Consider the following 14,406-nt stretch of genomic DNA (forward strand, 5'->3'; position numbering starts at 1 on the left):
AAAAGGATGATGGATTGACTTGAGACATTTGAGAGTTCTAATCTTTCTTTAGCGGGACGGGCGGGCGGGCAAGGCCAATTGTTTTGGATATGGATATGGATATGGATACGGATAGAGCTGTCAATTCGGGTAAACGAGCCGGATTTGGGTCTGGTCAACTCGGATCGGGTCAATTCGGCTTAATGCCGTAACCTATACGGGTCGGGTTCGGGTCGGGTCATGCTTGAGTCGGGTCATACATCTTATCGGGTTTGGGTCAGGTTTAGGTCAGGTCAATAACAAGTTGGGTTACATTCGAGTCGGGTGAACAATAGGTTGGGTTTAATTCGGGTTTTCACGGGTTAAAACGGATTAGGGTAATTCTCGGGTTCGAGTTGGTTTGGTTCAAGTCAATAATTTGCGGGTTAGAATCAGGTCGGGTCATTGTTGGGTTTGAGTCGGATTCGATTAAAGTCAATAATTTGCGGGTTATAATCAGGTCGGGTCATTCTCGGGTTCAAGTCGGGTTCGGTTCAAGTCAATAATTTGAGGGTTATAATCATTTCCAAGTCGGATCATTCTCGGGTTCAAGTCGGGTTATGTTGAAGCCAATTATTTACGGGTTACAATCAAGTCGGGTCATTTTCAAGCCAGGTCATATTCGGGTTCAACTAACTATAAATAGATAATTATCATTTTTATCAAGCCAATTATTTCCTTTGACTATAATATATATGGCAACATACTAGGGAACTATAGCTTATAATTTAGGGAGATAATTATCTCCTTTGACCATACAACAAATATATATGGAGTACTATATTTAACTCTTAAATTTGGGGATGATGCTCCTTTCTTTTGCTGGTTTGGACCGACTCGGTCTCCCTAGACAAAATACTTTGATCAACAATAATAAGGTGGTCTAAATTGAATTTAAGATGATTTGAAATCGGATCAAGAACAATTTGGGTTGAATACTTGAATTTAGGTCGGGTCAATAACAAGTCGTGTTGATTTCGAGTCGGGTTAGTAACAGATCGGGTTGAATTTTTGGGTCGGGTTAGTAATAGGTCGGGTTAATAACAAGTCGGGTTGAATTTGGGTCGGGTCAATAACAAGTCGAATTGATTTCGGGTCGGGTTTGTAATAGGTCGGGTTGAATTCAAGTCAGGTTAGTAACAAGTCGGGTTAAATTCGGGTTTTGATGGGTTAAAACGGGTTTGGGTCAATTTCAGTTCAAGTCGTGTTCGGTTTTGTAGGGAATATTTCAAGCATCCCATACTTGAGCCCCATTGTGATCATACACTTAAGTATGGTGGCGTCCAAAGGGAAGGAAGCTAGAGTAAAAGAGTTGCCAACAAGTTTTAGGAACTTGTAAACCGTTCACAGGGTGAAGGTTACACCCCTTCACGATCTATGAGATCGCTAACTCTATAGTGGTCCTGAACCATGACTGGATATTCGAGGATGAAGGTACAAATTCAACCTAAAAGAGATTGAACCTGCCCTAAATAGGCCTCTACTTTATTCTTCTCATATTCATGTGCGCTTCTGACTAACATACAATCAATATATTAACCCTAAAACCTATTTAATCTATGTTGGTTGAATATTAGTGCACAAACAAAACTATTATTGGCGATCACTTGAATTAAAATCACATTAGCCTAAACAAAATTATTAATTATCTTATTAATCGTGATTTCAAGTACAAATTCCATTAAAACCTGCGAGAGAGGGCGTGATCAAGCAATAACAATAATATATCAAGCAACATAATAACAACAAATCATCATCATCATCATCATCATCATAATAACAATCTCATCAAAGCATAATAACATTATTAGCAAGATCCTAGGCATGATACTAATAAGATTAATAACAAATCCTAGCATGTCACTAAGCAATAAAGATCAAATCTTTAACCCTAACATGATACTAACATGATAGAAAAAAAAATAGGAAACAACCTAAACATGATACTAGAAAGCAATAAAAATATCTTAACATGGTACTATGAATTAAAATAATCTAAGCATGCTTTCTATAGAAATAGAGCAATAAAACAACTTACTTTGTTACCTCATATCTCTTTGTATCAAAACAATACACATGTTAGTAACTTCAAGGAAAATATTAAATCAAACAATTAATTTAAATAATTGAAATAGGAATTTGGGACCAAACCCTCAGAAATTATGAACCTTTCACGTCTAGGGCGAAGGCAATTTCGAGCTTGGTTAGGGGTGTCTAAGATTCATGAATGCGGTATTGTATTTTGAAAAGGGAAGGCTTAGAAAGAAAGAGAAAGAATAAGCTTTTAGCTTTGAGAGAAAAAGAGAATAGAATTAGATGATTGTTGATGATTGAAAACGGGGAAATAATGCCCCTATTTATAGAGAAAACATCTAGAACGCTTCGAAAAGAGTCAGAATTCAACTTGAAATAAAACAGCCCTTATCGCGATGCGATAGAGCTATCGCGACACGACAGACCTTATCGTGACGCGATAGACTCTCCGCAGCGCGATGGCGCGATCAGGATGAAAATCCTGTTCGGAGTCCTTTTCCTTATATAATTAGGTAATTAAAATCCGTAATTATCTTAATTAAAATCATTTTTATCTTTTAAAACACTTGTTTGATTTCAAATTGAATTCTTTATCGGTTCTAAATAATATAAAAATATAATTATTAATTCTAACTCCATTAGAATTTAAAATAACCTTCTAAATTAATCTAGAAAATTAAAGTAATTCCTGATAACTTTAGGAATAATAATTAATGGGCCCTCCACTTGATCATTGGGCCATATAAAACCATTTTGGGCCCAATTTAGTATTTTGACCATAACTTCCTCATTATTTATCGAAATTAGGCTTATAATATATCGTTGGAAAGCTCTTTTCAAACTCTATCCAACTACACTATTATTGGACCCATATCATGGACCAAACCAAATTAGACTGGACATTTTTCACAAATGAGGTACAAAAAGAAATATTTTCGAAAACAGAAGAAGTATTTTTATTAAAAACAGGTGCATCACGAGACTATTTCACATTTCACCTCGTTCGATAATCAAATGACGTGAAAGGTATTCATCACTGGGTTTGGTTTTTGGGGAGACACAATCAGGTGTCTGCAGGTTCTGGTCAATAATTTACGGGTTACATTCGGGTCGGGTCATCTCCAGGTCGGTTCATGTTCGGGTTCGGGTCTCACATACTTGGGTCAACTCGGGTCTAGGGTTGGTTTCAGGTCGAGTCAGGTCGGGTTTGGGTCACCATTTTTTCGGGTTCAGATGGGTCAGTTAATAATCGGGTTCGGGTCGGTATTTCGGGGTCGGGTCGGGTCAGCTTTTGACAACTCTAGATATGGATACGAATATTGATGTAGTTTGTACGAGTAGATATACTCCTTTCGTTTTTAAATATTTGCTCCACTTTCCTTTTGCGGCCGTTTTTAAATACTTGCTCCATTTCCTTATTTGGAAAGTTTTTATAATATTTAATGCATTTCATTCAACTAGTAGGACCCAATTTTATTACTTTTAGATTCTCTCTCTTCTTATTTACCTTCCACCAACCCCACTATCTCAATATTTTATTACTTTCTCCAATTTCTCCTAAATTTACGCGCATGGAGAAATAGAGCAAGTATTTAAAAACGGAGGGAGTAGTTCATTGAGTATTAGACCCTGTTCTTTTAAGCTTATAGAGCGCTGGGTAGAGCATAGCACAGCAGGGGTTAGTACAACAGTGCGGAGCAGATTTCAACAGAGCATAGTAGAGCTTCTAACACATTGCAAAGTAGAACAATTTCAGCAAAGCAATGTAGGGCAGAGTAGAATAGCTTAAAAGAATAGAGCCTAAATGATTCATTCATTCATATCAATACAAATATGAATATGTTTTTTTTTTTTTTTTTTTTTTTTTTTTTTTTTTTTTGCGAAATATGGATACGAGCTATTAGTTTTAAAAGATGACATGATGATTTATCCCAATTTGATTATGCCAGAATATTACATACTTGGTGGAATGTGTATGATGTGCGAGTTCTTGTGTTATCATGTTGTATCCCTAATTCCCACTTTAGGTCTTGTATTAGTATTGTTAAGAGAGCTAAACCATTTCCTTGTTTTAATTGTAATCTTGAGTCAGTTGGGAGCTAGCCTCCTTTTCAGACCGTCGTTAAAAAAACTTAAAAAGTAAACAACTTAACAAGGTACGAAGTAAGAATAATAACACATGTTAATGCAAAATTATGATATAGTAATGAAAAAAAATATATAAAATTTCATCCAAGCAAATTGACATGAATACATTATAATTCACAAGGCATTGTTTGGATAGGAAGATGAGAATTAAACTATAGACAAAATTTTAGTTAGTTAGATGATGGTGTATTCTTGCAATTATCTCCTCAATTATGCAGTTTTGTTTTTCTTTAAGCTTGTTTTCCTTTAACAAATATGTGACGGCCTCTAAAATATTATAGAGTATGAACTTTATAATGAGACTAAAGACCTAATTACGTAATAAGTTATTGGTTTGATACAAGTGGTATTGATTTCAAGTTAGATAATATGATCCGTCCTCACTTGATATATGTGTAGATTCAAATTTATTTATTTTTTCTTTTTGCTACCCACTCAAACATATATGTATTATGTTGGTGTGTGATGTATGCACGACATGATGTCACACATATGTCATGCAAATTTAGTGTGTGAGGCGCTAAAGATCCTCAAAGCATATTTCATTATTGATGCTCATGGATGTTTAAGTGTGAGCATAGTGCATGATTTTATAAATAATTTGTAATAAGTATATTGAAGTTAATGATTTTATTCAGGAAATGAATTAACATTATAAAGTATTCTTATAAATTATAAGAAAGAGGAAATGACCAAAGGACAAAATCCATGCTAACAGAGTTGATGAGAGATCCTTTTATCTAAATCTGCGGCTTGATTTGCTTTCCAAAGAAACAGTGAGAAAACATAAAAATAGAATTTGGATTTATTAAATCAAAGTTGATATTAGTATCAAGATTGAGATCTCTAAAATAACATGCCATCAAATTCGCTGCTTGATTTTCTTTCCAATAGAGGAGAAAACATGCCACTTTCCCAAAGAATATGGATTTATCAAATCAAAGCTCATATTGATTGTGAATTTCCAATGAACATATCACTATTCTAATCCGATTCATAATGTTAATCACATAATGACATTTTGTGTATCATTCTAACGTACTCCATTTATGGTAGACCTTACAAAGATATACCTCGACAATTTTGTGTATTTTATAAGTAAAACTTTGTTGTGATACGGTGAAAAATCCAAATAAGGAAACCTAGGTGAAATAATTATCACCTAAGTTACCGACCTTAAAAAAATGAACAAATCTGAAAAACGTGTGAAGTCTTCTTGGTCAACTGGAATATCTTTATTTAATCCCACAAAAACACATGTTTCTGTTTGTTTTGTTTATTTTAACAGATACCGTTAATAACCCCTAAATCAAACTCCTTCATCTTCCTGCTGCTTCAGGTTTCTCCATCTCTCTCAATTTGTTTTTGTTTAGTCTATTTAATTTACTTTAATGTGTTTGATTTTATTTATATTGTCAAGTAATTCATTTGAATTATATGTGGTGCCAATTTTTTATTTAAAGATGCAATTTTTTTTCAATATTTTGGATTATGTTGTCGATTTCTAGGTTTCTTTAATTTTTGGCTCAATTTTCTCGTGTTCATCATGTATTGTTGCTGAATTTTGTGTTATTATTATAAATCATGATGAATTCTTGTCGAATTTTGGGTAGTGGGTATATTAGGGTTTCATCGAATTGATTTCTGTCGTTTTTCTGGTTGGAGGACGAATTAGGGTTTCAATTGTTCTTGTTGGCTGTGAGGTTGAATATCCTTTTTTATTTATTCGGGAATTTGGAGTGAAGTTTGCTTTGAAAGTTTTGTCTTAGTTGGTTCGCTGTAAATTGATGAGAAAAACAAGGGTGGGAAAGTATAGTTTGTAATCTGTTATAGTGAAAAACTATGGAATCGTAAAGTCTGAGAAATATGTGGAATTCTTCGTGTTTCGTTTGGTTTTATGTAGCTTTCCGCCTCTCTGTTGAATTTCCTCAGATAATGATGGGATATTTTGGAAAGTTAATCTAGAATAATAAGAAGAAATTTTAAATACGCTATTGCAATATACGGCCAGACGAATTATAATTACTGGTTCCATAATTATACCTTTCTGTAGTTAGATTTGCATAGATATCCTGGGATCAGTTGGTTTAGTAACCATTTGAGTATTTTATTATATGTCGGGTCTGTAGGGTCCCTTGATATTTGAAGTTATATTATAGCTGTGGTAGATGATGTAGTTTCTTCTGATTATTTTTTTTTTTTCAAAATTCTGCAGCAATCTTGTAAGTGGAAAGCTCTTAATCAATTGAGCTGTAACTTTAGAGGTGCCTTTCCTATTGTGGCGGGAAGAGCCTCTTTAAGTGAAATTGTGAAAATGCCAGCGAATCCTTCTCAGAATGGCAATAATGCCTCTTGTAAAGATTTCACTGCTAACCTTCATCTAGGTACACGAGGCTGGTACTTTACCAAAGATGAAATAGACAACTACTCACCGTCTAGGAAGGATGGGGTTGACCGTGCTAGGGAATCTTCGCTGCGGAAATTATATTGTTCATTTATTAAAGATCTTGGCATGAAGCTTCGAGTGTAAGTGCATCTGTGACATACATTATTACAGTTTATAAAGTTTACTTGCCTGATTAAGGGATATCTTTTGGATAGTTATATTTAACTACCAATGATGTTAATTAAGGTGGGGGTAATGGCAAATTGAAACTCGGTGTATGTATTCTTATTCAGGTTTCAATTAGAAATTTAAGATCAGGGGAAAGCTTTAGAAGATTCTGCTAGTTCTATAATGTGTACTCTTTTTTTTCAAGTGTGATATTATACATTTCAGGAGCCCAGTCACTACGGCAACTGCAACAATGTTCTGCCATCGATTTTTTATGCGCCAATCTCATGCGAATAATGATTGGCAGGTAATGTTGCAATCCTGACTTGGCCTGCTTTTTTTTTTTTTTTTTTTTTTTTTTTTATTTTTTTTATAGAGGAAATGCAGCTGTATATTAAAATTTGCAAAGGGTTCCTGTTTGTCTTATTGTAATTAATGTAATACAACGTATTTATTCATTAGCATAGTAGATAGTAATGATGGAGGATAATTTACCAAGAAATACTACCTCATCCCTGCCTTTTTTAATACCCCCTCTTCTGTGTTCCTCTCTTCTTCTTTCAAGCTTGTTTGCTTATTTATTGCGTTGTCTCTGTAGGATCTATGCTTCAAATATTTCAAAAGGAGACCATGATAACAATTTACTTGTATCTTTTAGAAGTATCTATAAAAGCTACTTGCAGCATTTTTGCTTCCTGCTTGTGTTTCATCCCTGCTGGATAAAAATATGTCTAAATTGTTTTTATATTGAGACTTCATGAATCCACAAGGCCACAACAATATTTTATAATTTATTTAAAAGAGATATTAGTAGCGTACTAGACTACTAGCGTCTCATTCGATCGATTATGTAAAGGAAAAGTTGGCACATTTATGATATCCACACTTTAGTGTTTTCTAATAAGGTCGTCAATGTTCTTGCTTGTGATAATTTGATAGTTGAACCCAACTGTTGGCTTTTACCCCCCACTTTGCACCTCAAATTGTGGCAGATATGAAACCTTATGTGATTTAAAAAAAATGTTGTAAAAAGTATTTTCTAGAATCTCTTTGAAACTGGCTTTTAGACTTTTAGTATGAGTTTTATTCTAGTGTATTGTCAGGTTATATCTATATTCATCTTGGAAAAGCCTAAAGGGTTCTTTTACTTAAAGTTCCTGGATTTGTTTTCATTGTTTCTTCCAACCCCTCTCTTTTAAATAAGGGGATGTAGCTCATTTGGTAGAGCGCTTGCTTATCATGTGAGAGGTATGGGGATCAATACCCCGCATCCCATAAATTCATAGTTTTTATTACCTGTCCTTAGATTTTAATATCCCTTAAAATCTAACCAAACTTTTTTCCAGTTATAGAATATATATCTATAATAAATCAGTAATTCATATAACTTGATGGTCAAAGTTGCAAAAAGCAATCAGTGACCTAAAGAACCCGTCTTCATTCACTAAGAAAATTAACTTTCTACACGAGGAGGTTTTAGTCACTAGTAGCTGAGTAGTTGAGGCTGAAGCAGCTGCAGATGATATTAAGAATAAATGTTCTTTTTCTTCAAATTCTTCTCATAAATAGGGCTTCTTTCTTTATCATTTGCTATAATCTGTATGTACTTTGCTCCTTCTCAATTTTGTCTAATAATTGTATTTCTACAAAAACGGTCATTTGTCCTGTAAAAGTTATATCTAGTAGGGCAATTGAACACAAAGCATAGAAAATTTTAATGGTATAGAGAGTAGGGACTGTCAAATGCAGTTGGAGATTGTAGTGTTCAAATGACTTTTGCCACACTACTGTTCCTAGTGGGTGATTGCTAGGAATTGGGTCAGTAAAAACAGAGCAATCAAACAATTAGAGAGAAATGTAAGCCAAAACCGATAGATTGTATTGCAAGTCAGAGAAGCTTCAATACAACTCCTTTCTTTTGAGAGGAAAGGATGCTCTCCCAAGGAAAGATTCCCACAATTGATTTCTAGATACATTCCCTCTACACAAACTCTCCTTAAATAGCTAAAAATAACTAACAATCAGAAATAACAAACTCCTCACACAAAACAAGGACTAACAACTAATTCACACAATGACAGATTTGCCCTTCCTGTAACAACTTTTAGCTTCAGAATTCCAGCTCACATTCTCTGCTTATTCTTCCTCCTTGCATATGTGAAACGCACCCTAGGCTTAGGCTGATCTCTTGCAGTGATCTGTCCTCAGTTCCTCACAAATGTCATGGTACAAATTATGCAGACAGTCGCAACTGCTTGCATGTTTCTTGCTTCCAAAGTGGAGGACAACCTACGTCCGTTGAGGGATGTTGTCTTGGTGGCGTATGAATTAGTCTATAAATGGGATCCTTCTGCATCTGAGAGAATCAAACGACGGGTATGTTGGTCCTTTCATGTCCATAAATTTACTACAATAGTTATTTTTCTAGGTGTTGCAGAATTTGAAATCTATCTTGTTTTCATCTTGTAGGAAGTTTATTATAAGCAGAAGGAGCTAATTCTAGTTGCTGAGAATCTTCTGCTAGTGACAATCGACTTTGATATGGCAATTCAACACCCATTTAGCCCACTTGTTGGTGCTTTAAAGAGGCTAAAGATCTCAAACAATGAAGTTGCAAAAGCAGCTTGGAATCTTGTGAATGAATGGTAATGATTTCCCCTTTTGATTACTCATCTGTGTTTACTATTGGGCTAAAGTTGGTCTCTGTATCTCAACTTTGCTCAAATAATCTGTTCCTGTGGTTTGTAGGCTTAGAACAACGTTATGCTTGCAGTATAAACCACACTACATTGCTGCTGGATCCTTGTCAGTTGCAGCCAAGCTAATTAATTTCAAACTGCCAATGGTTGATGGAAAAGCTTGGTGGCTGCAGTTTGACGTGTCACCTAAGCATCTAGAAGGTTTGTGATTATTTATTTGTCATCATTTCTATTTTTTTTTTCCTGCTGTTGAAACAGTGATTGGCCAGTGGAACTTTCGGAAAGGTATACATCACCTGAATTTTGAAAATTTCGGATAAAATTGTTTCTGAGAACCTTGTGAAATTGGGAAAATACTTTTTGTGCTGTGATTCTTTAATGGCCAATTCATTGCTAGAGAGAGAAAGGTATGTGCAATTGGTAACAGAATGAGAGAGCAGGATATTAAACCAAGATTGCAAAAATCACATCAACGCTTGAGCTTTTTATTTGCTTAGTCAAAACCATATTACCCTTTTCTTTCTTGCCGCTTCCAAGTGGCCAAGTCCCAACTAATTTTACAGAGGCGACCCTTTGCTCTTCCCTTCCCTTATCTTTCTATCCCCTCCAACAATTTCCAGCCAAATTCTCTTTTTTCTCTCCTGTGGTTCCCTTCCCTGCCACAGTCCTATTGCTATCTTTTCTCCTCCCTCATCCAACCATTCTGGACCCTCAACCATCTTTGGAGCCCTAACCACCAACATATTGCCTTCTTTGTATATGGATGGCCTGAAGCTTGGCTTTTGATGGACCTTGGTGATTAATCCTTTCTCGAAGAAACAAATTTAGGCAAAATATTGGCAGATCTCCTTTTCTTTCTACCAGGAGTTCGGAGGTGATTGAGCTGACCGGAACTGTGATTGGCTTGCCAAATGCTTAGGAAATTTCCGTTTTTGTAGCAGCCACCGCTTCAGATCCTGCCCCTCTTCAATTTCTGACCACAATTTTATCAAGAGGGGGGGAAGATAAGGTTGCATAGTGAAACAGAGAACAAATTTGTTTTTAAGTGAAAGAAGACACAGGCGAAGTAGGGGAAAAGGGGTGTGTTTGCTGTTGGAGATGATGTTAAAGAGACTCAGTAGTGGGTTTGGTTGTCCTGGGTCTGTAGTTTTTTCTTAGCAGTCTCCTCTCTTTGGGATTGGTGGTGGTGTATGTGGCTAGGAGTAGGAAGATTAGGAACGTTGGTTGATTTGAGGTTTTCTGTTGATGGAACCGATACTGTCCCTCCTGGGTTTCAATTCACACCACATGGTCTTTTGAGTGAAGGCCCACTGCTTTCTATAATAACATACCAAAACAAGGAATTGGGTTGGAATTTGGAAACATTGTCTACTACAAATTTATTCTTCCCAAGTCAACCAAAAGTCTTCTCTGTGTGTACATTTATTCTTCTATAGCTACCTCACCAACTAAAATATGTACATATTCTTATATCCAAAGGGTCTTCCAATTAAACAACTAATGAGCAGGAAGTAGTTCCTCAGGAAAACCTGTATAGCAGTATTAACTTTCTCATTTCATTTGTAGCCTTTGGTGGTGTCTCCGTGCACATGCTAAAAGTTGTGTTTATTTATTTTGTAGCTAATGGTGATGTCTCAATGCCCATGTTCAAACTATTATTGGCTTGAATCTGATGAGAATTAATTATAAATCTGAAGTTATTATGTTTGAGAAACACATGCTTTCAAAGTAGTAATGACAGTTGCTAAATGGTATCAATGCAAAATAAATTTGGTACTCTGGATTGGCAGTAAAAATTGGAAGCAATGCTTTGAGGGGAGAGGCTGTCATGGGAGGTTCTTGTCTCCCTATAAGATGCAAAAGTAATGGAGTTTCTCTATGTTTCATTCATCTTCATTGAAGTTTGAGTACTGTTTTGTTGCTTTGCATTCTCTCAGAAGTTACACAGCAAATGCTTCGGTATTTTAAGCACGATGAAAAACAAAAAGTACCGCAAGTGCCGACTGATGTGATCAAGCCATCTACTTTGAAAGCTGAAAACTCCACAAGTCAGAGTGCACAGAGCAGATTAACGGTTGACTCCGGTCTTGAGGAGAAAGCTGCTCCAGTGGCTCGAGAGCAAAAACCTCAAACATACAAGTATGGGTTGAAGGGTATAGTTGAAAGCAACCATCTTCCGGTGAAGGTAGCATCAGAGCATCAGTCAAGTGACTGTAGTGGAGTTAGTAGTGTCATTGACTGTGAGACTGTTGATACAAGTTCCAAAACTGCTCGTGGGGATGATGCTCTTGGAAAAATTGATTTGGACCGCCTCAAAGGGGCATTTGAACGAACCCGGCGTGTGAAGTGTGCTAAAAATAAGGCTGTGGCAGTAACAGAAAGCGACCTGGACGGCGATCTCTTAATTGAGAGTGAACTGGAGAAAGGAGTAGAACTTGAGTATGTGGCCGCTTCCAAGAGACAGAAGGTGCTTCATGAGTGAAGTAGAAGTTGATTTTTGTCTGAGGGGGGATTCGAACTGTCCAGCTCTCAGCCTCTCATATTACAGGTATCAATTCATTAAATTTTTAAGGCTTCATTTGGGTGGTTTTAGTACCCTTATCCAGAAATAGCAAATTGGCCAAGCTTTGTAAACTCGTTCATCTCAGTTACGAGTATTGCATGAATTCTGGGTAACCTTGCTTGTAGAACTGATGTATACTAACAATTATGGATGTAAATATTTATCCATGGGTATGCACTTATGCCTGCTTTCAAGGCTGGCATTAAATTTTGATCATTTGTAATCATAAATAGTGCAAAACTTTCTATATATATGAGGTAGAGCATTTTCCATCATACAACTGTCTTGATTTTTGGCTTCTGTTCTCCACCAATATTTCTCTGGTTCCGACTTTGCGGAACATGAAGATCTGTTTAAGACCGTGCAATGTTTTTTTGGGTCCAAGGGATCCCAAGTTCCCCACGTACAAGCACCATTATCATTTGGTAAGATTCGACCTCGTATCTGTAGAATTTATGACAAAGAGTTTTACCAAGTGAGTTAAGTCCTTGATAAATTGACTAATACTGATATGCATTATCTATATTTTCCTGAAGGCTGGGCAAATACCATTCCAGCAGTAACTCGAGTACGAAATATACTTCGTAAGTTCTTATATTTTAACGGCAAATGTTACAGTAGAACCCAATCAAATTATTAAAATAATAAAAAAGTAACAAAAAACATGAAAATGCGCCTAAAACACTTCTGTCGGAAGCAGACTTCATGGAATGAATCTTGAGAGACTCAATTGATTACCTAATGTACGTACTTGTAACAGAATATTTCTCTATGTCTTTATTTTTAAAAATACTTATATGCTCGCATTTAAAGAGAGACACACATGTAAATACTCGTAATATAGATAAAATTTGATCGTAAGTGTTTAATACAATACCATCTTTTAAGATTTTAATCAAATACGATAGTTGTCATTCTCATACATGTCAGTTAGTCTCATTTTTAACTTACCTCTTTTTTTTTTTTTTTTTTTTTTTTAGGGGTGCACATATAAATTACTAGACTGAAATGTAAATGTGAAAAATACAGCACAGTTGCAACTGGATGGATGGGTGGACAATGGGGCTAACCATGAAGGGTAAAAGCAAAAAGGTTAGCATTTTAAAGCCAAAGTTGCCCATACCCCCCTTGTCATGTTCCTCTTTCCCATTTTCTACTCTGATGTCAACTTTTGTCCCCTGATTTTATTTCTGTCTTATCTCACTAAGTTCACTACTTAACTGGTTAATCAACTCATTAATTAACTGTACTTTTTCCTCCTATTCAAAAGAATTAGATTAAAATTTAACCTGCATGTGAATTTAGAATTTTAACCTGCAAAACTGTATTATGATGATAAAATGATAACTGAAATTGGTCTAGTGAAAAGATTGTAATTTCCAACCTTGATTTTGGTCACGGGAAGTTTCAATCCTCACTAGGAATATTTTTTAGGGTGGTAAATGGTACGAGTAATTAATTTCTTACCCTACTACCCCGTCCCCTCTTAATGTGTCTAGTCTACTAATCTAAGTCGGATTAACATGTGCAATAAGGTTTCAGATCAATTTGATAACCTTTAGAAAAATGAGAAAAATTGTCAATACTCAATACCCTACTAACATACAAGAACATAATGCATCAAAATGATGGTCATCCATGTTGTAACTACACACCTAGCTTTAAAATAGTCTTAAATAACGTAACAATAATCTTGCTAACAAATCAAGTCTTAGACAAGCCATAATTACCCTAAGCTTATATAATCATGATGGATTTAATAGTTAACTCCATTGAGCTACTAGCTATATTCATTAATCCTATAATTTTTTTCATAACCGACCAAGCATAAGATATGGTTATTATTATATATTATTATTATCTAATCCATCAAAAAGCACATTTTATAAATAATTTATGTAGCTAGATATAATACATAATTAAGAGGTAATCAGAGCTTATAAACATGCTGGGTTAAGAGTGAAAGAGTAGGGATATTAAATAGGGCAAGGCTGCCAATAGCCATCATTAGCTCAGCATTAAAGCCTTGGGATTGAAGGGAAGGACAATTATGATGATGATAACCTAGCTAATTTGTAATCATCTTCCTGTTATTGCAGTCTGCCAAAAAGAATAACCCTTCTTAGTTCTTACACATTATTGATCCATGGATCTCCTAAACAAAGAATAATACTAAAGAAACAAAGTTTGAGATTGATAGAAAGAAACAAGTAGCTATGGGTCGGCAAAACTTGATACTCTCTCTGGCCGAAAATAATGGATACATTTATTATTTTTACTTTGCATTTTAGACAATGTACCCTAAATAAATTTTTTGAAAAACATAAAACAAAAGAGACGAATTGTATTTTAATGATAAAAAGTAACTGTTATATTTTTAAAAAATATTA

The 14,406-nt window shown here is 35.3% G+C and overlaps 1 protein-coding gene across 1 annotated transcript; it reads left to right on the plus strand.

Moving 5' to 3' along the window:
- Positions 1-5,452: 5,452 nt before the first annotated feature.
- Positions 5,453-12,296, plus strand: LOC145586620 (cyclin-T1-3-like). Its single transcript, XM_081643503.1, has 7 exons — positions 5,453-5,539; positions 6,416-6,726; positions 6,980-7,061; positions 8,996-9,130; positions 9,224-9,399; positions 9,503-9,654; positions 11,391-12,296. The coding sequence occupies exons 2-7, from the start codon at positions 6,515-6,517 to the stop codon at positions 11,933-11,935; spliced, it is 1,302 nt and encodes a 433-aa protein (XP_081499629.1). The 5' UTR covers positions 5,453-5,539; positions 6,416-6,514; the 3' UTR covers positions 11,936-12,296.
- The last annotated feature ends 2,110 nt before the right edge of the window (positions 12,297-14,406 follow it).

The sequence above is a fragment of the Chenopodium album genome, chromosome 16 (genome assembly GCF_948465745.1).
Source record: "Chenopodium album chromosome 16, dcCheAlbu1.1, whole genome shotgun sequence".
Taxonomy (NCBI): Eukaryota; Viridiplantae; Streptophyta; class Magnoliopsida; order Caryophyllales; family Amaranthaceae; genus Chenopodium; species Chenopodium album.

Excerpts from the sequence above, each read along its gene's own strand:
- LOC145586620 (XM_081643503.1), top strand. The coding sequence starts at position 6,515 with ATGCCAGCGAATCCTTCTCAGAATGGCAATAATGCCTCTTGTAAAGAT. Across the intron at positions 6,727-6,979 it reads CTTGGCATGAAGCTTCGAGT|GAGCCCAGTCACTACGGCAA; the intron begins GTAAGTGCATCT and ends TATACATTTCAG. Across the intron at positions 7,062-8,995 it reads ATGCGAATAATGATTGGCAG|ACAGTCGCAACTGCTTGCAT; the intron begins GTAATGTTGCAA and ends CAAATTATGCAG.